The 23,620-nt window shown below is 45.3% G+C and overlaps 1 protein-coding gene across 3 annotated transcripts in view; it reads left to right on the top strand.

Annotated features, from left to right (window-relative positions):
• Nucleotides 1–23,620, top strand: part of Ddc (dopa decarboxylase) — an 88,251-nt gene that overhangs the window by 57,904 nt on the left and 6,727 nt on the right. For all 3 annotated transcript variants that reach the window (XM_038323391.1, XM_042054788.1, XM_038323400.1), the window contains 5 exons: nucleotides 6,217–6,311; nucleotides 9,894–9,961; nucleotides 15,838–15,914; nucleotides 19,693–19,712; nucleotides 22,908–23,006. In XM_038323391.1, the coding sequence (XP_038179319.1) occupies nucleotides 6,217–6,311; nucleotides 9,894–9,961; nucleotides 15,838–15,914; nucleotides 19,693–19,712; nucleotides 22,908–23,006 (359 nt within the window). The remainder of the gene's footprint in view (nucleotides 1–6,216; nucleotides 6,312–9,893; nucleotides 9,962–15,837; nucleotides 15,915–19,692; nucleotides 19,713–22,907; nucleotides 23,007–23,620) is intronic.

The following is a 23,620-nucleotide window of genomic DNA, read 5'->3' as shown; positions in this document are numbered from 1 at the left end:
TTTCTTCCAGTTTCTGCTTCAGGAAACTCGGCCTCTTTTTAGCCCCTTTGAAAATGGTGCCCCAGAGAGGATGGTGACATTAGTTCACTTGGATGGATCGATTGCCACAGGAGGTGTCAATTAAGAAGAGGCTAGGTTATAGCAGATGGATAGATTGGAGCCTTAGAAGCTGGGTGCACACTTGGGGACACTGAGGAAGGGGTCTGGCTGAGGAAGGTAGGTAGTCTCAGGGAACTGGAAGGGGAGGGATGTATTACAGCCTGCCATAGCTTCATCCTGAGGGCCAGAAGGACTGTAAGTAGGCTGTGTACCATGGCCAGCCTGGCCTGGCTTCTGTGAACTGAGGTGGCATCTTAGAAAATAGGTTCTAGTGGGAGGAGGAGGCCAAGGGCTGCAGAAGCCAAAGGTGGTGTGACCTCAGTGCTAATATGCCTGACATGTGTAACTCCCTATAACTCTCTATATCTAGCTGGTGTGTGTTCATGCTGCACCCACATAATTCCTACATGTGTAGGAAGGGCCTGGATGATGGGGCTGGATCAGCCAATCATGCAGAACACAGAGGCAGTGTCAATCCCATCTTACTTCCTCACTGGGCCAGGAGATGCCCATATAGAAATGGCTGCTGCTTTTCTTCTTCTTCTTCTTCTTCTTCTTCTTCTTCTTCTTCTTCTTCTTCTTCTTCTTCTTCTTCTTCTTCTTCTTCTTCTTCTTCTTCTTCTTCTTCTTCTTCTTCTTCTTCTTCTTCTTCTTCTCCTCCTCCTCCTCCTCCTCCTCCTCCTCCTCCTCTACCTCCTCCTCCTCCTCCTCTACCTCCTCCTCCTCCTCCTTCTTCTCCTCCTTCTCCTCCTTCTTCTTCTTCTCCCTCTTCCTCTTTTTCCTTCTTTAGTTTTATCTATTTATGTACTTTTTATATATGAGTGTTCTGTCTACATATATACCTGCATGCCTGAAGAGGGCATCAGATCCCACTATAGATGGTTGGGAGCCACTATGGGGTTGCTGGGAACTCAGGACCTCTGGAAGAGCAGTCAGTGTTCTTAACCACCTAGTTATCTCTCTAGTCTCTGTATAGATGCATCTCAGGAACATTTGAGAGTTATCTTTTGTTGGAGTTTGGAACTAATCCAAATGAAGAAGGCAGTCTCCACAAGGTAGTCCTTGCGTCTGAGAACACCTGTTCAGACACTTGCTGCAGCTTCAGGACTCCTGCTAGAGGACTCAAAACTTACTGAGAACTAGCTCACAGGGATGGTTGAAGATAGGGATTAAAATCAGCCAAGGAGACACATAGGATAGAATTTTGAAGTACGAGCAAACGGGCCTTCTGGTGGTCTCTGAGGAGTCATGGCGGTATAGACTGCTCTAATTATAATGTGCAGCCATGTGCATTAGGTCAAGACATTTCCCTATCAGGCAAGCTCTCCTAATGCTTTATTGTCTGTTTCTGTGAGGACTTCGCCCTCCTCAGCCCCTCCTGGAAGCCCAGCTAGTACCTTTAGACAGTAACTCCTCCAGAAGTCAAAACTACTAGGGCATTGCCTAGTGACCCCATCATAAATCATAGTATCAGAATGTCTGGGCCAAAGCTCCAAGCAAAAAATGAGGTCCACAGGTCATCTCTTAGGAACCAGAGTGGAGGTTAGATCCTTTACAGATAAACTTGCTTCTTCAGTCAAGACAATTTGGCGCTCCATTGGGTCTTTTCCTACCTACCAAACCAGGTTTATTGGCGAAGGTACCAAAAGCATTTCTAGAGTGGCCTTAGCTGTTCGTCCCTTAGCTGGTGAGACTCGGACTGAGCTGTCCCTCCTCTGGGTGCTGTGAAACAAACTCTGAGACACAGGAGTGCAGCTGAATGACCTTTCTTTGCAAGGTCGCACTGGCTTACCCAGTATGCCTTTATCTCAAGGGTGGAGGATGTGTGGGGAGCAACAGAGGAATGAGAGAGAAAGAGATACCTAAATGTCCTTCCAGATCCTTACCTTCATTATGCCATGGTATAATTGTTTCATTTGTTTGTTTGTTTGTTTGTTTGTTTGTTTGTTTGTTTTTCAAGACAGGGTTTCTCTGTGTAGCTTTGGAGCCTATCCTGGAACTAGCTCTTGTAGACCAGGCTGGCCTCAAACTCACAGAGATCCGCCTGCCTCTGCCTCCCGAGTGCTGGGATTAAAGGCGTGCGCCACCACTGCCCAGCTGTATGAGTGTTTCTTACGGTGGGCCCATGCAGGCTTTCCAATTTGTTTGATTTTTACTCTTTCATTCAACAACCTGAACTAAACATGAACCGTGTGGCATCAGTGGAACTCCGCTAGAGGAACTGAGCTTAAAAAAGCAAGTGCTATAGATAGTGGGACCCAAGCGGCACCCATGGGAAGCACAGAATCATCTTGTTTTAGTCCACTCACCCCAGGGGCTATAAATAACAGGATTCATTATTTAAACTTCTGGTGTGTGAAAACACAGCATCAAAGCACTGGTGGATCTGATGCCCGGAGAGAGCTCATACCCTGGCTAAGTGGTGGCACCTTCTATGTGTGCTCTTGTGGTAGAAGATACAGCAGTTTCTCCAGTGTCTCCTTTACAAGGGTGTTAACTGAATTCCACCATGATAATCTGGTCACTTCCCAAAGGTAATATCCTCAGCTTGATTTAACGGACATTCAAATTACAGCCTGTCTTGTCTTACAAAGGAGTATAAAGTTCTTCTGGCTTCACAGCTAATCTGAGTAATGGCTGTGATGGCCGTCCGTCATGATCCCGCTGTTCCCCGGGGAGAGTCTTGTGTTATCCTAAGGCTTTGTCTCTTGCTTCATCCAACTAACTGAGGTCATGTGAGCAACTGCTGAGACTGACACCTTCACCCTCGCTTCTGATGACTGAGCTTCTCCTCGTACCTTGGTTTTTAAATCCCATGTTCCGGCATAGTGGTAGCCACAATGCTTATAATTCATCTGACCTTGATTTCCTAAGAGTCTTAGTTTGAAGAGTGAACTGAATCAAAGCTTTGGAATGTCTTTTACATCTTTTATCAGCAGAGTTCAGAGTGACTCATTTTTCCTCGCAGCACACACAATAATGGTCATCATGTATGAAAAAAAAATCAGTGGTGAATCCATCATTTTGTATACGTATAAAGGCACCAGTATCTTGGCCTGTTCAGGAATGGCTGCCTACTACCCTCTCTGTAGCCTCAACCTTTAGGTCTTACCCACCTCGTGACTATACTTGGTGGCTGGGCAATTTCTCATGTTGTATGAGTTTTCCTAGAAAGATACAAAGCATTACTCATCCCAGAAAGGAAACCAATGAAAAACCAAATTAGCCCACAAAAGTTCAACTTGGTGAACCATTGACTTTATTGGGGTTATTTACAGGAGTTTGGGTGAGGGGTTACTCACAGGAACATGGATGACTCAAAGGCAGCTACATCACTGAGAAGCCCACACATGTCTGGGTGATATCTCACAGAAGCTGCACCCTGGAGCTCCCTGCAGAGCTTGTAGGGAGCATTGCTGGCCAGTCTCCTTTCCCTAGTAACCATTATTGTTTATATAATATGGGGAGGGGGTCTTGTAAATCTTACAAGTTTTAGGAACTTCCTGAGACATGTGAGATTTGTTTACTTCCTGAGTCTTAAGAGATGTTTTAATTTGTAAGAAAATTGCAGTGCCACAATGAAAATCAATTTTCGTTTCTTTTCTTCTTCTTTTTTCTTTTTTTTTTTTTATCACTTTTGGTTTTTCTTTGTGACAGCCCTGACTGTCCTAGAACTCTCTTTGTAGACCAGGTTGGCCTTGAACTCACAGAGATCCACCTGCCTCTGCCTCCCAAGTCCTAGGATTAAAAATATGCAGTATTATGCCCGGACTCGAAAATGAATTTTTTTCCACTGACTTCTAAGTGATAATATAGGCAAAGTAGGAGCATTATCTAGTGTGTACTCAAAGCTATAGGTACCACCCTTACCTCCCTTTGCCTGTGAAAGAATGAAGTTTAGGTTAGGAGGATGGATGAATATGGGCAGACTCTGCAGAGCAGTGAGCAAAGATACATATTGAGAGAGCATGCTTGCAGAGAAAGCCCTCTCAGTGTGGTTGCAGTGAAGGTTAGTGTTGACTGTCAATTTGTTGGGGTCTAGAATCACTAGGAGACAAGCTTTCAGGCACACCTGTACCTTTATTCAGATTACGTTAGCCTCTGGCTAGACCTTTGGAGGATTATCTGGAGTAGGTTAACTGAGTGGAAATACCCACCCTAAAAGTGGTAACACAATTCACTGGGCTAGGAACTTATACTGCATAAAAAGTAGAAAGCTAGCTGAGGACACGTCTTTATCATTTTCTGCTGCTTGATCATAGACTGAACAGGATGACCTGCTTCAAACACCTTCTGTAAGAACTATCCTACCTTGAACTGCAAGCCAAGAAAACCCATTCTCCCTTAAATTGCTTTTGTTTTGGTTTTGGTTGTTTTTTTTTTTTTTTTTTCAAGACAGGGTTTCTCACTAGCTATGGAGCCAGTTCTGGAACTTGTTCTGAACTCACAGAGATCCGCCTGTCCACACCTCCTGAGTGCTGGGATTAAAGGTGTGCACTGCCACCGCCACCACATTTTTAATTGCTTTTGTTATGGTATTTTTCATAGCAACTGACTACGAAAGTGACTGATTCAGAAACATAAGCCATTTATGACACGGGCCAAGGGTAGTTTTTTTGTTTGTTTGTTTGGTTGGTTGGTTTTGTTTTTTCAAGACAAGGTTTCTCTGTAGCTTTGGAGCCTGTCCTGGAACTAGCTCTTGTAGACCAGGCTGGCCTCGAACTCACAAAGATCCTTCTGCTTCTGCCTCCCGAGTGCTGGGATTAAAGGCGTGCGCCACCACCGCCCGGCTCCAAGGGTAGTTTAAGACAGTGTAAGATAAATTACCTAACTTGGTGGTGGTCATGGAGGCAGCAGATCAATGTCAGTGTATGGATTTGCAGAGTTCTCCAGATGAATGGAACTGATTGCATATATATATATATATATATATATATATATATATATTATGTGTGTATATATCCTATATGTGTGTATATATATATATATCCTATATATGTATATATATATGTGTGTGTGCGCATTATAAAAATAGGATAAATTATGTTATCTACAGCTGCCACCATGTAGAAAGAGACACAAGGATCTCAGTCACTGCTCGAGAACCCAGGACGTAGATGCTTCAGCAGTTTTAGTTCAGTGCTGAAAGCTTGGAGAGACCTGGAAAGTTTCTAGTATTGAGTCCATAGGGAAGGGAGAGGAAACTGTAGTGTAAAGTCAGCAGAGAACTGCCCCAACAATAAATGCAGCTAACTAGTGACTAAGAGATAGCATCGGAGGCAAGGAGGTGACAGTGTTTTTCCTCTTTCTATGAGACCTATACAATGGAAGGTATCACCCACTTTCGGTATGGCTCTTTGCATCCTCAGTTAATGCTCCCTAGACATGGTCGCACAAGCATGCCAAGAGCTTGGTCTTCCTGGGTGATTCCAAATCTGCTCAAACTGACAACCAAGGCCATTAAAGTATGGATTATATGTTTAACTTTCTGTGAAGGATATTTCACAAAGGAGGACTTGAGAAGGGTTAGCGAATACAATGAGGAAAGGCACTCCAGCTGAGGGGGTAGGCACAGTAGGGGTGCCATGTGCTGGGCTCTGCCCTCTACTACTGGGTGTTTCCTTCTCCTTTTCTTTCTTCCTTTCTTCCTTTCTTTTTTCCTTTTTTTTTTTTTTTTTTCTTTTTTTCCTTTTTTTTTTTTTTTTTTTTTTTTTTTTGTTTGTTTTTTCAAGACAGGGTTTCTCTGTGTAACAGTCCTGGCTGTCTTGGAACTTGCTCTGTAGACCGGGCTGATCTTGAACTCACTCACAGAGATATACCCCTCCTCCCAAATGATGGAATAAAAGATTTACGTCCCCCCCCCCCCCCCCACACACACACACACACACACGCACAAGCGCGCACCGCTTTATGACAGCTCTCTGGGCAAGTATCTCTGCCATCAATTTTACAACCTCCTGATGGGAGGGGCCTTTTGGAGATCCAGGTATTTGTTTCACAAATACTATTGATATGCTATACATAAGAGGTTTGCTAGACTCTAGATAGGCATTTCTTGCTCTGCATGAGGTGGGGGTGTTTCCAAGTGTGATCTCACCATTTGCTTCTGACCATTAGGCAACCTGGAGGGCATATGGCTGCACATTGATGCTGCTTATGCGGGCAGTGCTTTTATCTGTCCTGAATTCAGGTATCTTCTGAATGGCGTGGAGGTGAGTATGCCTTAAGCTGTTTAACAAGGTCTTTTATTTTGACTTTTTGAACTGGGAATCAAGCCCAGGGGCCTCCTGTGTACCTGGCAAGTATTCAGCCACTGAGCATTACTGCTACCCAAGATTATAAAAAAAAAAAAAAACCCTCAATGTGTTATCAGTGAATTCTGCTTTTGTAAGAATTGGACACCCCAACTCTTACTGCTTTGGTTTCTTTTAGCACACTACTTTCTAGCCAACTGCAATGGTTATTAGAAATTACATCTCCCCAGGGAGCTGGAGAAGTGAATCAGTGATTCCAAGTACGTACTGTTCTCGCGGAGGACCTGAGTTTGATTTCCAGCATCTACTCCCACTCCCATAACTGCAATGTTAGGAGATTTGATGTCTCTAGCCTGTGCACACCTGCGGTCACATGTATCTATCCCATGCCTCCCCTACATAATTTTGAAAAGTGAAAACTAACTTAATAAAAAGAAATTACACTTCCTCAGGAAAAAGGCTAGGGACATTCTAGTCATGCAGTCTGTCTTTTGAAACTTTCCCGAGACTGACATCTATTTCCCAGTTGCTACAAATTCTGGGCAGAGCTGTGCATTATAGGTTAGACTTATACTTATAAAGCTATGGAAAAATATTTCTGAGCAAAATAAAATTTCTACGCATTCCACCCAGACAATAATTCAAAACGTCAACCTGCAATTCCCACCAATATGGCTCAATGTGTTGTTCACATTCTTCTCGTGTACCTGAGCAAGACGGTCTCCTTAGTCAATATCCCATAGAAAGTCACCAATGCATTTAAATGTCCCATGGAGTTTTCTGAAAAAATCGCAAAATGTGTCCTTTCATACCAAATGAAACTCTTCCTTGAGAAGTGTAGTCAAAACAGTTAGCTAGGACTCTTCTCTCCATAGAACATAAATCAGTTCAGACTGACCACAGGTATCACCCATAGCATTCCAGACTCATGCAGAGTTCTTGTTTGGCAGTCCACAGGATAGGAAACTTTTCTACCTGGCAACTAGCAGATGAATGCACTAAAGAGCCCCAAGAGGCCTTTTGTAGAAGTGTGTCCAAGGAAGGCGATACTAAAATAGAAGAGCCAATGCCTTAGCCAGGAAAGAATTGCTTTCTTCGTGGAAGAAGTGGTTTCTTGAGGCCTCACCGTCTAAGGGAAGCGGAATCAGCATGCAGGCTTTAGCGTTAGGCTCCTGGATTGGACTCACCATGTGACCTTGGGCAGTTCAGGTACCCTCTACTCACACGTAAAATGGATTTCCTCCTGGGTTTATCCTAAGGAGTGGCTGTGCTAATCGCACTTAAAGGGTTTAAGAAGAGTTTGCTGCTTAGGCAACTGAGCACGCATTAGATGTTTTCACTGCTTTCCATAGGGCTTCAAGAAACTACCTCTGAACCTCTTTCTGCTTGCATATCAGGCTTGCCCATCAATTTTCTAATTACTACTTTGGATTTTTATAAGACTGTAATAACAGAAAAGCGAGCATCAAAGGTATGGAATACAAATTGTCCCATCTTTGGAGAGAATAATCTCTCTCCTTCTTGCTAATGAGCCAAATCGCATTGTGGTTTCTGTCTGTGCGGCATTCGCTCATTTGCACACGCAGTCAGTAATTCCTTATTGAGTGTTTCTCACATGCTAAACTTAGATCCATCCTAGGAAGCAGAAAAAGGTTGAAACCACGAAGGACTGAGGGGTGCGCGTTAACATGTGGGAAGTTCTGATACTACGATTCTGATGCCAAACCCCTTCCATGTCCCACAGCTCGTTTTGTGGGTGTTTGGGTCTCAGAAATGAACACTAATCTTGATGATATGTGGACATTTCAAAGCCAAACCCAACGTCCAAAATCCGAAACTTTCCGAGTGCTTATGCCAAAGAGGCAAATTCCATATCGTGAAGCTTCATTTCATACATCGACATTTTAAAAACACTGAGTAAAACTACCTCCAAGCTGCACCAACAGACACTTATATTTCATGTTTAGTTTCGGGGCCAGTGGCTAATCAGCTTCACTCCGTATGTGCAAATACTTTTAAATATAAAGAAGCATTTCGGATAAGGGACACTCAGCCCGTTTGTCCTACAACTAGTGGAGGGAATAAGGGTTGTGCGTCTCCTTTTCCAGAGTAAGGCCTAGGCCGAAGGCTGCTGAGTCCAGGTTTAGGGTTTCCTGATCGACCAGTGCTCTTCTGTGGGCCTGAACGGACAACTCAAAAGTTTCGCCTTTCACAGAGGGGTGCAGGACAGACAGACCACCACAGCGATGGGCACCGCAGCCAGATCCTATCAACAGTAGACAGCTTTCGCGGCGCTCACAGGGACAAGGAGCCGCTGCAATTTTTCCTCCATTAGTGGTACCGCTCTCTCCTTGCCTGGCTGAGGGCTTGGCCGCTCCGTGGTCAGATAAGCGGCTGCAATATCCTGCTGTGGCCCGACCCTTGCAGATAAGGGCCGTCCTCTCTGTCAGCGGGAGGAAAATATCACTGTACCGTAATGAAAGAAGTTTAAACAGATCAGCCCCAGCGGAGGGAACTAATAAAATCCCCAGCAAACAATGCTCCTCTTTAACCTTTTGTTTCCTTTTATCAACAAATGAAACTTGCTGTAATTTCCTGTCTCCTTCTCAAAATTACTTTTTCTGAAACCTGGGAGGAAATGAATCGGCACCTCCAGCTTGGGTCCATATGGAAGCTTGCTTGGCTGGCCCAAAGTCTATCACTGACACCAATCAGGCCCCTTAGGGCTTTGCTGCCTCCTCCGTGAGGGTCCCTGGAATTAAATAAAGAGGAGCCACCGCAAAGCCTTGAGAAGTTTGAAAAATGTCTCTTTAGGAAATTGGGCGAGACTGAGCCTCGCTTCTATCTAAATTGAGCTCGGAGGCCAAATCCCTGACGTTCAGATGGACTCATTGCCTCTCATCAGTCACATGGGAACCCGGGGCCTGCGCCTGCGTTTGGGAAAAGGCAGAAAGCAGCCTTTGTGAGGCTCTGGGGTTTGTGTGTGCAGAGCTGAAACCCGGGAGCCGTCAGCGGCTGTCGGTAGCTGAAACCTACTTTCTCCCTGAAAACACGGTCTATGAGGCTCCCGCTGTTAGCTGTGTTCCTCCAGTCAAGAAACCGGGGACTGTCAGGAATTCAGGGAACCTAGACATCATCTTTCAAATGGAGGCAGAAAACCCTTAAGTACGTGGAAAGTAGGATCTTGTTGTCAGCTGGCAAATGATCCTTCAGTTAAATAAAAAAGGGAATGTCTAATCACTGTCGATTTAGTTAGAAATTTTTTCTCTTTCCTGGGCTCACGATGATATATTTTGTGGACTTTGCTAGTTTGGGCAGTTGAAGGAACGGTGTGCATAAAGTATTTTCAGGCCCAATCTGTCTTTTCTGGTCATAGTACTTAAAATTAAATATTCTGGATTTCCAGTGTTTTGAACTCTCTCACTGGGGAATCGTGTGTGATATTAGTGTATGCAATGAACTCTTAGAAGGCACAGGCTCTTGCTTTATCCCTAAAGAGCGGTGACTGTTTTCTTTTTTGTTGTTCTTATTCCTCTGCAGTTTGCAGATTCCTTTAACTTTAATCCCCACAAGTGGCTTTTGGTGAATTTTGACTGCTCTGCCATGTGGTAAGTTTCTTTGTTGTTCAGATACTCGTTGCCCGCGGTGACCCTTGCTCTGCAGAGATGGGGGGCCTACCTGCCAGAACACATCCAGGGCCCTGGTGAGAGCAGAGAAAACACATCTAATCACTTAGTTCATCAGTCACTTCCATTTCAAGAACCACTGCTGGAATTCTTGCTCAACCCCACTCCCGGCTGTAAACTTTTATCTAGAATGTATTGTTGCAACAGATTAGCTTGAGGGAAGAGTGGAGACAGCCGACCTGCCGTTTGACTTATCGCTCCTGAGCGGACAACAAATCTAAGGCAACTTCAGCACTTATATGTAATTATTTTGCTTCTGTGTATTTATTCTTAGCTTTATCATCAGTCTCTCTGACTAGCTCTGAGTTTAAACAACCTAAATGCTTAAAAGTACTTGCTGAGAACAAATAAAAGAGCCATGTCTTTAAAACCCTCTGGAAATTCTTAGTAACAGTGCAGTAATCACTTTGACTATGTTTAAGTAAGAGAAACAAGTTTAAAAATCAAATAATATTGTAGCGCATAATGATGCTTTAAGAAATAATGTCTGGAGGTGATGTAGGGACATTAGAAACTTGTTTCTTAAAAAAAAAATCAGAGTGAGAAATTGATTAATTACTCCATAGAACCAGAGGGGAAACCTTTGTTTGACTTTCATATAACAGGTAAGGTTAACATTTTCAATACGCTTGCTTTGCAAAATTACTCAGTGTATAATGTAATTAAACGGATGATACTTTTCCTTAAAATGGGAAGGAACCCATCTCTCAATTTAAGTAACGTCAAGTCCCCCAGTTTACCAAATAATTGGTTTATTGTTTTATTAGCTTCTCTGCAATCCTTTAACAGCTATAAAAAGCAAATTCATTTTCGTCACAGTCTTTTCACCCAGTATTTTAATAACCTTCTACAAATTTTATTTATTAATTTTAGTGTGTGTGTGTGTGTGTGTGTGTGTGTGTGTATACAGGCATCAACAAGCCTTAGAATGTGTGTAGAAGTCAGAGGGCAACACTCAGGAGTTGGCTATTTCCTGCCATCCTGTGGAATCTGAGGACTGAACTCAGGTTGCCAGGCCTGTATGGGAGCACCTCTACCCATTCAGCCATCCTGCCTTCTGTCGTTAGAACAAAATACTGAAGCGAATGAACTTAGAAAGGAGACAAAGGCTTGGGTTTACAGTTTCAGAGATTTCAGTCTATGGTCAATAGGTTCCATTCCTTGTGGCTTGTGGTGAGACAGCATATCATGGAGGAAACACATGGTGTAGAAACTGTTTGTGCCCCAGCCAGCCAAGACACCAAAGAGATAGGAAGGGCCTGGGCTCCTATGATTTCCTTAAAGAGCACAGCTTGCCATTGGAAGATCTCCAACTAGGCCTCCTCTCTGGAAGGCTCTACCAACTCCAAATACTGCCACAGGCTGAGGACCAGTCTCTCTGGGCCTTTGGAGGTACACGTATCCAAACCATCACAGGCGTGTTAGTAGAGTCATGTTGCTCTAACGAAATACCACAGGCTCGGTAGATTACTAACAAATTTATTTCTGGCAGTTGTGCAGGAGGTTGAAAACCTAAGGTTAAGGCCACAGTAGACTCAATATATCAGAGTTAGTTAGGGCTCGTTTCTTCACAGACAATTCCTTCTTAGTGTGTCCGCCCCTAGTGGAAGGGGTGAGGAGGTTGTCTAGGATCTTCTACAAGAGGTATTTGGTAATTCCATTAAGGTCACCATCGTGACCTAGTAACCATGAAGTCTCTGACAACTTCTAATCACTTCAGGATTTGGAGTCAACATTCAGATTGCAGCTAAAAGAAAATTCATTGTTCTAATATAGTTGTACTTGAATCTGAGCATTATGAAGTTAGAGCAAGAACAAAATCATTTTATACTCTAGTGCTCTTAGCCACGGAGTGCCAGGAAATAAAATAATAACTGGTGTAAGCTAAAGAACTAGATAACATAGAGGGGGGCAGAACATAAAATGTAGGTAATGGTGGCTTCAGTGCCTGTGGTTAGAATGCTATCAGGGGAATTCTTGGGGAAAGATGAGGAGAGAGATTTGGGTGAGGAGGGCCTGGGAGCTGACATGAGGAGGAAAAAGTGCCCAGGACACCGTGAATTGGCTCTTTCATTCCCTGCTCGGTTATTTATGATAGGGAGGTCAGGAGAAGGCCCTTTGGGGAAGTGACATTTGACCAGACCTCTGAATAGGGAAAGGACAGGCAGGAGTCAAAAAGTTTGTGCAAAGGCCCTGAGGTAGAACAAACCCACCGCCTAGCTCGGATTTGGTTGAAAGTGTTGCAGATCATCTTGTTGGAAGGTGGTTTTGAATTTGTTTCAAATAAGCTACTACATTTAAAAATGGGCGGTTTTCTAGACATGTGTTTCTTTTCAAAATGTCGTTCTCATTGTTAGGAGGGGTTACTGCTGAGTATCCCTGGGCAGGGCACACGCTTTCAGATTCAACTACCCAGGCAAGTACGAGGCTCCCAGAAAAGCAAACCTTGTCTTGAAGAAAGGCAATGTCAGGTTAGATGACAATAACAGACTTCTGCCAAGAAGCAGCACACACCAGAGTTCTCAGGCTGCATGGACAGAATTCCTCTACTCTTCTCTGGTCCCTGCTCCAAGTGATGAAGGGCTTGCCACAAACATCCCGGGGTCAGGCATTCACAGCAATAGGGTGCTTTGCTTAAGAGTTTTACCTTTGAGCAATGCCTGCTCTTTCTCCAGCACTTCACAGTTTATCTCACCCTCTCAATAGCTCTGCGGGTTAGGAATTGCCTCCCTGTTTTATGGGCGAGGAAGCTAGGGCTTAAGGCTTAATCCAGAAATACGTGGTGGCCTGCACCTACCGTCTCAGCTACTCAGGAAGTCGAGATAAGAACTTTACTTCAGTCAGGCCTGGAGTTTGAAACCAGCTTGTGGAGCAAAACAGATTCCTTCAGAGCGACAGAGAGATAGGTAGAGAGAGCTAGGGGCACTGGGGGGAATGTTTTTCTCTTACGAAAGGGTACATAGCGATCTGTATCAGGGCTGGGGGACTGGTGTCTTAAAACGCAGGCCCCAGTAAAGAGTAAGACAGAATTCTGCGCTTCGAGGCATGCTGCCGCCGAAGAGCAGATACAGGAAACAGCGCCTTATCTAACAGACCCATGCAGAGATGTGCACAGGGAACCGAGTGGGGTCATTCATCACGGGCCCAGAAGAAGCTGAAGAAAGGGGCTGTGTTTGGGTGAAGGGAGGGCCAGACTTAGGCAACTATTCTATTTCAACTTTCGTTCAAACAGTTATTGACTGTGTTTTCTCTCTGAACACTACAAAAGACCCTGAATTTTAGCCCAGCAAGTACAGCCTGAAGGCAAAAGGTCAATAGCTAGACATAACATCCCCATCCTGTCTTTCTCTGCCCAGCTGCCTTCACGGAGGGGTTCTGTGGAGCATGCTGGGGAGGGGGGGGGGGTCCCTTCTGAGTGTTTGCAGAGGGCTTTAGGGGAAGATGGCGCCTCCTAAGGTGGTGACAGGGAGTCACTCAGAGGATGAAATCTGAGAACTTTTTCAATGGTCTTTTGCACTGTCCTGAACATCTATCTGCTAAACAGAAAGAAATCTTTTGCTAGCCCTGATATCATTGCAGTAATGTGATCTGCCTTGTCAAAACAGAGCGCAGGCCGTCAGGAAACCTGTAAGCGAACACCAGAGTTCTGAGGTGCCTGACCCTCAGACCCTGCAAAATGTGACACAGATCAGCAGTCCCAGGTTAATAATTTTTTACAGATACGGTTTAAGAGTCGACTAAAACGAGGAACAAATACAGCTTGATTTGAGGTGGGATTTCTGTGTTTGTTTGTCTTGCGCTCTGTTTGTAACCTTTAAAACAGCAGCGTCTCTCTTTCGCTCAACGAGACTTCTCCCACGGCTTGCCCATAACGTAACGTAAATACTTCGGGTGACTTCTTCAAATATCGAAATAGACAAGATAATGAAAGTTTCTGAATCTGGCCATCACTACAGGCACAGTAAATACGTTTCTTAATGAATTCATTATTTTGTGCCGAAGCTTTTTACTGTTCGTTTGGTGCTCTGGCTCCTTCACATGGAAGGAAGTCTGAGATGATCCGCTCAGACCTTACCATCCCTTCCATATCAGAGCCGCAGAGACGATGAGCAAAGTCATATACTGGTTGCTGTTCTGTCTGCTTAGATAAATGATCTTGGGAAAGATGAGTAGAAATTAAAGAAGGGCTGGGGCGCAGTAACTGCCACCCCACCCCCACTTCCCTCCAGCCCCCGCCCCCCCCGCCCCCCCCCGACTCCCCGTCAGCACATCGGAGGCCCTGGATTCCTTCCCCAGCACCACAAATGAAGAAGTGATGTCAAGAACATCCACAGCTACACATACAATCCTACAAAAACTTTTTTTCCTCCAAAACTGACTTAAGAATAAATAGAAAACTCGTACACTATGTCTGTAAAGCAATCAAATTGGGCCCTTCTGCGGTCTATCAGGGGAGTTGTCGTTCCAAGCCCAAATGCAGTTAGTTCATAGGGAACAGCAAATGTCTCTTGTGTCATCAAGTTAGTTTCGGCTCGTTTCCAAATTTAGGTGAGGAGCCCAGAAAGAAAAACATAGGATAACCCCACAAACTTAAAAGTTTGAATTCTAACTCAGATGTTAGCAAGACACAGTGGTGCTTAACAAAATAGCATAATGAATCAGACCGTGTGTACCCCACATATGTGTGCGTTAGAACATTAGAAGGTTTGAAAATGTCGTTTGTCATGCTAAAGAAAAATGAGAAACAGTTATCCCCTCAGGTTCAGGAAAGGCATTAGGTAAAATTCAATACCCCTGCAGGACAAAACCAAAGGCACATGACACTATGCCTGGCCCTAAGTTTGTATTTTTTTAAAGACTTATTTATTCATTTGCTTGTTTATTATTTATTTAGTGTGTGTGTGTGTGTGTGTGTGTGTGTTCGCGCATGTGTACTGCTTACATTCAGTGTCCAACACAAGGTCTCTTTAGTAGAAAGTAATCAGTTCCATCCATTATCAGAAATGCAAATGAAGGCCAATCATAGTGATGAGCTGGTGGTGTGGCTGTCTGTATTAGAGCACTTGCTTAGAATGAATGAGGCCCTGGACTTGATCACCAATAGCAGAAAAAAAAAAAAAAAACAGGGCTGAAATCTACACATAGAAAGCCACAGTGAAACACTACCTATCGCTGGAAATCAAAGGCCCCATACAAAATGTGAGACCATGGAAGGCAGTACAGTGGAGAGCCCAGTGTGGTGCTGTCTGTCCAGCAAGGTGTGCCCCTGAGTTGTTAGGGCCAGAGCCTGGACTCCGGCAGCTCTAAAAAGCTAGGCTTGCCCACCTACCCTAAATATGCCAATTAAGAGGCATAGTAATGTTAAACAGAAAAAAAAAGGATTTCTTCAGTGTGCCACACTGCGAAGAGAAACAAAAAGAGGCCCTGCGACACTTCCACCCTCCTTTTCTGGGTACTGACATGGAAATCAGGTTTAACTAAAGAGCAAGGGATCTGCATAACTAAGCAGCCCCGGTCAATGTGTGGTCCAGCCCATCACGGCCCTGGCTCCACTGTCCCCCCGACAAAAGTGGCCTGACAAGTCCTCAGAACTCGGTGAAACCTGTTTCTGGGAGACAAGTTACCCTCTGGCTGGCCCTGGCTTCTATCCTTTTCCTTTCCCCAGCGTGAGATTCCTGGGGAAATTCCAATCGGTGTTCTTAACAATTTGATAGCCAAAGGGAAGGGTGCAAATGTCTCCAGAATATTTTTATTCCTGCTGTGATTTAGGGGCCCTGTCTTTTGTTCTCTCAAATCAGGGTGAAAAAGAGAACTGACTTAACAGGCGCCTTCAAAATGGACCCTGTTTATCTGAAGCACAGCCATCAGGACTCAGGTGAGAGGCCTGTCCATCTCTGCTGTCTGTCCAGGGTTTTGTGTTCTTGCGTGCTGCATTGGCAATGCGCCTTCCTCGGGACTTGAGGGGTTCCTTGCTGCCCCCCGCCCCGGTTTACCCTCACAGCTCCCCCCACACTGTGCTGAGGGCAGCGGCTGCATTTCTCTAGCAGAGGCTCCTTCTCACCCTGGAAGCATCGAGTTACACAGGGTGGGGGCAGGGACAGGAGGAGAGCGGCCACCGGCCGCAGTACAGGCACAGGCAAGTTTTCCAAGACAGAAAGCACAATAGTGACGGTGCTGCTGTCGTTCCTAAAAAGGAGTTCCACAGCATCAATCAATACCATGAAGAAGGTCACAAGAGGCAAGGAAGAGGGCTGGGTAGAGAGGGGAGTAGAGAGAAAATACGGAGGAAACTTAGGTCGGGCCTGCACACCAATACACACTCCTACATTTGGTTCTGTGTTCTGTGCCTGGCGCTGATGGCGCCACGGCTAAGGAGGCCCGGTGTCCGCACAGGCTGTTGAGCAGTAGTGGGAGCGTGCACACAGACTTCTCTCAGAAGCCATAGCAGGAGGCCCACAGTTACAGGGGTGGCCTCTAATTTAGCCATGTCCTTTCCAGAGACCATGACAGAAAGCAGGCACAATGAGGTGTTTGAGCCACGATGACTGTATAAGTGAGCCTCCTGTTACGACCGTGGGATGCCTGAGGCACTTAACTCATATTTCTAGAAGCTCAAGTCCGAGATGGGGCAGCCCCGTAGAGTTGGGCCTTCGGTGAGAGAAGCACACCCTGGCAGGAACATGTAGTTGTTCTTTGATATTTCGATTGTGTTCCGATGCTCTCAAAACTGCCAATAAAATTTGCTTTGAATCAGAGGGCGAAGCTAGCAACTAGTGAACCAGAATTAAGCAGAGAGATTTTGGGAGACTGAGGACAGAAAGAGAGACACTGGAAGAAGTAGGGTGGGACTTAGAGAGGGTTCCCCAGGCCTTTTGGAGGGAGGGGAGAGGGAAGGAGGAAGAGAAAGAGGGAGAGAGAGAGAGAGAGAGAGAGAGATCAGTGATCAGTATTCCACTGCTGCTCTCATTTTTCAGCTTCTTACCCCATATTTGACTCCCGAGTTTTTATTGTTAAAGAATAATTAGATAAATGCATCCCACAGTAAAATAAATAAATAAGTGCTCACACTGTGGCATATTCATACGTCAGAGGTGGGGAGAAGAGGGGAGAGGAGGGGAAGAGAAAAACGGGTGGGTGATGGCAATTCGTTTTGAATGTACATCCCCAGTGATCCAAGTGCAGCCCAGTAGGCCCTGCCTCTTGAGGCTCTGGAGCATCCCCCAATAGCATCGCTGCAGGCCATGATCTGCTGAAATTATAGCAGGGGCCATAGTACTGACAAAGCATTCTCTCTCTGAGACAAAGAGAGAGAGGGGAAGTTCTGCCAGAGTCTCCTCATCAAACCCTGGTAAACAATGCAGCTGAATTCTTATAAAACATAAAGAACTACATTCTATGTGACTATTATCCTTCCTTGTAGGCCACAGCCCCCAGTACAAAATCATGAGTCAGGGTAGGCTGGGGTCTGAGGGGCACCAAGATTTCCCTGACAAGTAGTTCTACTCAGCCGTGTAGCCAAGGATGATGACCTCATACTGCTAGCGGCCTTGCCTCTACACTTCCCCCCTAGAGTTGGGATTACAGAAATGTGCCCCCACACCCAGTTTATGATTCTGGGTCTCAAATCTAGGTTTTCTTGCATGCTAAGTAAACCTTCTACCAACTGAGCCTGTATCTCCAGCCTGAGGTTTTTATATAACAGAAAATGTTGGCTTCTGTTGACGGAAAAGGAAAAATGATTGCTCTCATTAAGTAGGCTTTTCACATATAATCTGTGTTAATAACGACCCATTTTGCAAAGTAGAAAAGAATCAATGCTAAATTAGATTTTCTAACTCAGCCTTCCAAATGCAAATATTTCTGTGTTAGTTATTTTTCTGTTACCATGAGAACATATCATGAACAAAAGAAACTTAGAAGAGAAACGGGTTAACTGTGGCTCACAGTTCCAGAGGGATAGAGTCTATGGTGGTGAGAAAAAGGCCTGACAACAGGCAAGGATCAACAGGAACAGAAAGCTAGCTGGTCACATTTCATCCCCACATAAGGAGCAGAGAGGGAGAAGGCAGGAAGTGGGCTAAGGCTATAAATCCACAAAGCCTGCCCTCAGTTTTGTGCTTCCTCCGGCAAGGAAGGCTCTGCTTCCCAAAGGTTCCATAACCTCTCCAAACACCACTACCAGCTCGGGACCAAGTGTTCAACTATATGAGCCCTTGGGAGGCATTTGCCATTTAAACCACAATTGTCAATATATTGTATTTCTCACAGTTTTTAAGCATTGCCAGATTTGATTGCTTTAATGTTCCTTTTAAAAGCTGCCCACACCGAATTACGTTATGAGGGTCTAAAGACGCAGTAGGTCTGAGAGGCACATTAAGCAGTCCACGGTGTGTATACAGCCATAGCCATAGGAGCTTGCTGGTTGAGGGGAAGAGTCAGCCATTGCTTCTGCTGGCACTAAGTGACTGTAACAAGGAGCTCAGGCTTGCAGACCAGTCCTCACTCCTCCCCAGTGAAATAGACTCACAAAGAAGCAGATTTTCACCCATGGAAGCTTTCCACATGGCAGCTGCGAACCCCAAGTGGGTGGATGGCACTTGAGAGATGGCTCATCTGGCAGAACCACCTTTTCAATTTCCTTTGGTTTCACACAACAACTTGATTAAAGTAGCCGAATGTGCGCTAGCGGGACTCTATCAGATGGCTCAGACATAAACACTCCGAGGAGGAAATGCCATCCGTTCATTGTCACTTATGAGTCATGGAGCTCTTACCAGGTACCTTGGGCCTTTGTGAGTCACTATCGGGTTATTTTTGACACCGCGCTACCGCCGCTGAGTTTGTTTAATAGCTCCGTTACTGACAAGAGGCTCCGAAGAAAATGTCAGAGTGTGGGATGGGAGCTGAAGACCCCGTGTAAAATGCAAGCTCTGTCTCAGAGATATTCAGAAGATAGGCTGAGACTATTATGCATTGCCCCTGACACCGCCACTTTTACCTAGACTTTCCTGAGGCCGGATGAAAGTCAGATAACAGCTTTAGATGTCCTGTAAATAGGATGTGAACCCTCCTGCGCAGTGGATGCTGGGTATATTAGAAACGGCCATGTTGCCTAAAAAGTAGGGACCCTTAGAAACTGTAGCATGCTTTGCCTAGCCTGTGTTCGTGGAGGAGACTGTCCCCAGCTGCACAGCCTTTCAACATTCCTCCTTAGTCTCTGTGCAGGACACTCTAGAAACTGGTTTGTGACTCTCCACCTGGCTTTCTTCACACCGTCCTGGGATCTAGGGTTTTAGGCACCAGAGTGCAAAACACCTTTTCATAACCAATTGGGGACACTGAGTCCAGGATGAAAAATTTGACCAAGAGTATATTCAAGAGCCAGATGCCAGCCAACACCCTTGAACTGCCTCCCCTAACCTCACTTATTATTTGAAGTATTTTCTGTATCACCAGTGCCATTAATAATGCAGCCTTCCAAATGTGCCCTGGGCATGCTGTTCTCAGGGACTTCCCTTGAATCTGTTACCTTGAGCCACAAAGGAAGCATAGCCCTAGCCAGTCCTTGGGTAGTTTCTTGTCTGCCCCCAGAAAACATCATTTATAACATCTCCCTCTCTAATGGCCGCTCTTTGTCTTTCTCTTTTCTCCAGGACTCATCACTGACTACAGGGTAAGTAGGTGTTTTTGTCCTTTGTAATCCAAACTGAGCAAAGTGACAGGGGGTTTCTACTGGGGTTGCTGCGTTCCCCACCTCCGGAGCGGGAGTCTACAAGAGGCACTTTCTAAGTGTGCTCCAGCAGACATATTAGGTGGCTTTGCAGTAAGCAGCTCTGCCAAGTCCATCAGAGGTCCCGGTTTAGAAGGCATAGCCTCAACTGCCTTCTAAGACAATGGAAGGAGATCTGACATCAGCTCCTGCAAGGGTCTGTCCTCAAAGCCCATGGCCCTCTTTTCTGCCTTCTGTGCTGTGCTTGGGGAAGCACCCTAAGGAGTTCTAGAACAGAGTTAGGGAAGAGCTGGATTCTTGGACAGGAGATTGTCGCTTTGGCAGCCTCTCTTCGACTTGCTTTACTTCTTTCTCCCCTTTTTTTTATTTGCCACAAATGTTTTCTGGAGTTTGAAAACACCAGGTTGTCCCAGCTTTACTCTGGAAAGGAATTTGGAACCGCAAGTAATGCTGGGAGGCTCCTTCCAAGAATAGAAGCCAAGCAGGCCGGGAACATGAAGGGGGCCCACTGCATCTGTTGCCGCTCTCGGAACATGAGGGGCCCACTGCATCTGCCGTTTCTCAGACTCAAGAAATGACCCGGCTCATTTGCTGGGTGGGGAGGTGGGTGTGCATGGTGAGCACAGGACATTATCAAAGCATCTTGTCCGAAGTGGTGTGTCTAAATTCTTGGGGCAGTATGTCAGCCACTGATAATAAGGTAGCAGGATTACCTCTCATAGACAGAGAGTACCCTTCCCGCTTCTGGTGACAGCTGCAAGCTGGCAGGTGCAGGTCACCAGGGAATCTTCATTACAGCTCCCCCAGGACAGAGTTTCAGGGAAACTTGTCCATGGGAGAAAATCCAGGACATGTGTAGATTTGGGTATGGCCAGGAGAACAGTTCATCTTATTTAACTGTGTGTACACAATCCTCATTTAGGGTCCAACTTACCTTTTAGAAATCATTAGTTAAGGGACAGTTTGAGAATAATATTAAGAATAGTTTGAGGGGAAGATCATTCCCAGTCTCTTCATCCTGACATTGCCGTGGGCTTTGGATTTGCATTGCCTTCGTGGGAGTACAATGCCAGACTTTTGAGAAAGAACTCCCAATCTACGCTAACCGGAGCTTGGCAAGTCTGTAAGCAATCGTCAGCATAGCCTTCATTATTTTAAGTGAACTTGGCACGGGGTCAGATCTCTGCTTTTCCCCAAATGATACTTAAACCGTGCAGAGGCAAAATTTAAAGAAGAATAAAAAAAACCACAAATTTTGGACATCCTGTGGCCTCATCGTCCCATTTTTATTTTATATGCATGGTAATTGTGTGCCTACTCCATAGTAACTCAGGAAAGCCAGAAGCCTTCATCAAGAAATAGTTCAACGCCGGGCGATGGTGGCGCACGCCTTTAATCCCAGCACTCGGGAGGCAGAGGCAGGCAGATCTCTGTGAGTTTGAGACCAGCCTGGTCTACCAGAGCTAGTTCCAGGACAGGCTCCAAAGCCACAGAGAAACCCTGTCTCGAAAAACAAAAAAAAACAAAACAAAACAAAAAAGAAATAGTTCAATCCGGTCACTGGTGGCACACACCTTTAGTCCCAGGACAGAGGCAGGCATATCTCTGTGAGTTCAAGACCAGCCTGGTCTACAGAGCTAGTTCCAGAACAACTGGGGCTGTTACACGGAGAAAACCAGAGAGAGAGAGAGAGAGAGAGAGAGAGAGAGAGAGAGAGAGAGAGAGAGAGAGAGAGATCAAGCCAGGTGGTGGTGGCACAGGCCTTTAATCCTAACATTTAGGAAGCAGAAGTAGGTAGATGCTTGTGAATTTGAGGCCAGCCTGGTCTACAGAGTGAGTTCCAGGACAGTCAGAGCTACACAAAAAAACCCAGTTTCAAATCACCCCGTTCAAAATAAATGGATGAATGAATAAATAAATAAATGGAAAAAGTTCAATAATAAGAAATTAAAATAAGGATGCACACCTTTAATCCCAGGCATTCTGGAGGCAGGGCGACGAGGATCTCTATGAGTTTGAGGCCAACTTAGCCTACCAATTGAGTCCATATCAGCCCGGGATACATAATGAGACTCTGTCTCAAAGAGCCAACCAAACAAAAGGAATTACACCAGAGGCATATATGTCTAGGAAAAACAGCATATATGCATTTGGTGTTGTACCAAATTCCATCCGTCCACAGAGGAGAGATTTTGTAACTTACCTCCTGATTAAGGGAGGAACAACTGTATTTAAAAACAAAAAACAAAAAACAAAAAAACAAAAACAATCTTTATTTCTCGAGAAACCCTGACTTCAGGCTAACTCTGACTTGTATCTCCGGTGGCAGAAAGCAGTGGAGTTTAAAGTGCTCTCCCTAACCAGAACAGCATCTCGGCATCTCCCAGTCTATCAGGGAGCCAGAGCCCAGGGACAAGAAGCAAAGAGCTCCCCTCCCCCAGCCTGTCCTTTATAAGCTCAAGTAGAGAATTTCAAAGAAAGCCAGGAAGTGGTGCAAGGCCGTCCTCCCGACTGGCCTGTGTCTCATCCCTGTCCTTCCCTACGTGCTTTTATTGCATTTCCAACCCTCATCCATCACCATCAAGAAGAATGTGAGGAGCCAGTGTGAACAGCCAGTCAGCTGACCGTCTGGGAGAGCTCGGAGAAGCAGAGGAAGGCTTCTTTGGTGAAAGGGTATTGGGGTCACTCCCAGAGGTCAGGGAGACAAAGGAGCTGACACTGCTTCAGAGTGCAGTTTCAGAGCATCCAGGCAGAGAAAGGCAGACACACAAGGGGCTCAGCACCCCCCCCCCGCCCGGATGACTCCCTGCCCCCATGGTAGCTCCCTAGGGAAGGACCACTCTCTTCTATTTCTTAATCTAGTACCTTCTTTGGTGTGTACTCAGTCTGTCTGGTGAACCTAAAAAACATCAGGACCTCCCAACCAGGGCTTCTGTTCGCATCTCCACAGGATGAGAAGATAGCTCCTGCCTCTCCTCTCCCCAACTCACATCAAGTTCTTTGCCATCCAGGCTGGGAAATGGGCATTCTGTAGGAAACGCCGCTTCCAGAAGAAACTGGCCAACTGAGGAGTTGAAAAGGAGCCTGGCTACTAACATGCCTCTCTCTCACTGACGTGTTCTTTATATTTTGCTGCAGCACTGGCAGATCCCACTGGGGCGGAGGTTTCGCTCTCTGAAAATGTGGTTTGTTTTCAGAATGTATGGCGTCAAGGGACTGCAGGCGTACATCCGCAAGGTGACCGACCATCTTCTTTGTTTATCTGAGTAATGCTGTAATGGTCTTAGACTCAGAAATGAATTCAAGGGTCTTAGTGAGCAAACGCCATCATACATTGCCTAACAATGTGGACGTTCTGAGAAATCTATTGTGAGGCACTTCCCTAAACATGAAGACACTGGAATTTTTATATACAAGTTGAGATACACAGTTTCCTAGAACACTCAGGCCTTTGGGGACAGAGGGATATGTGGTCTGTTCTTGTCTGAAACAGCATCTAAAGCATAATTTTGGAATCAGGGTATAGTTTGGGATTTTAAGGTTAGGCCATTCACAAACTGGGCCTTTTGTGTCTTCTAAGACACTTTCGTTAGAATACAGATTTTCAGCTCTAGGAAGTTAGTTAAACCCACTGTGTAAATTTTATTTTATTTTTCTGCATATCTAATCAACAGTGAGTTTGACTGAACAATACTAGTAGTGAGAATAGTGTTTTTCTTCCCTTGCCCCCCCCCCAAATAAATAAATAAGCAAACAAATAAATAATTTTTTAAAAGCTGAACTAAGAGAACCTTCGAGTTGGTTGGGAGAGATAGATACGATTTTGTCCCCTCAGTCTCAAGGAGGCTTCC

This window comes from Arvicola amphibius, chromosome 1 (genome assembly GCF_903992535.2).
Source record: "Arvicola amphibius chromosome 1, mArvAmp1.2, whole genome shotgun sequence".
Lineage (NCBI taxonomy): Eukaryota > Metazoa > Chordata > Mammalia > Rodentia > Cricetidae > Arvicola > Arvicola amphibius.
Note: the sequence above shows the minus strand (reverse complement) of the source record. Positions and strands in the feature narration are given on the sequence as shown.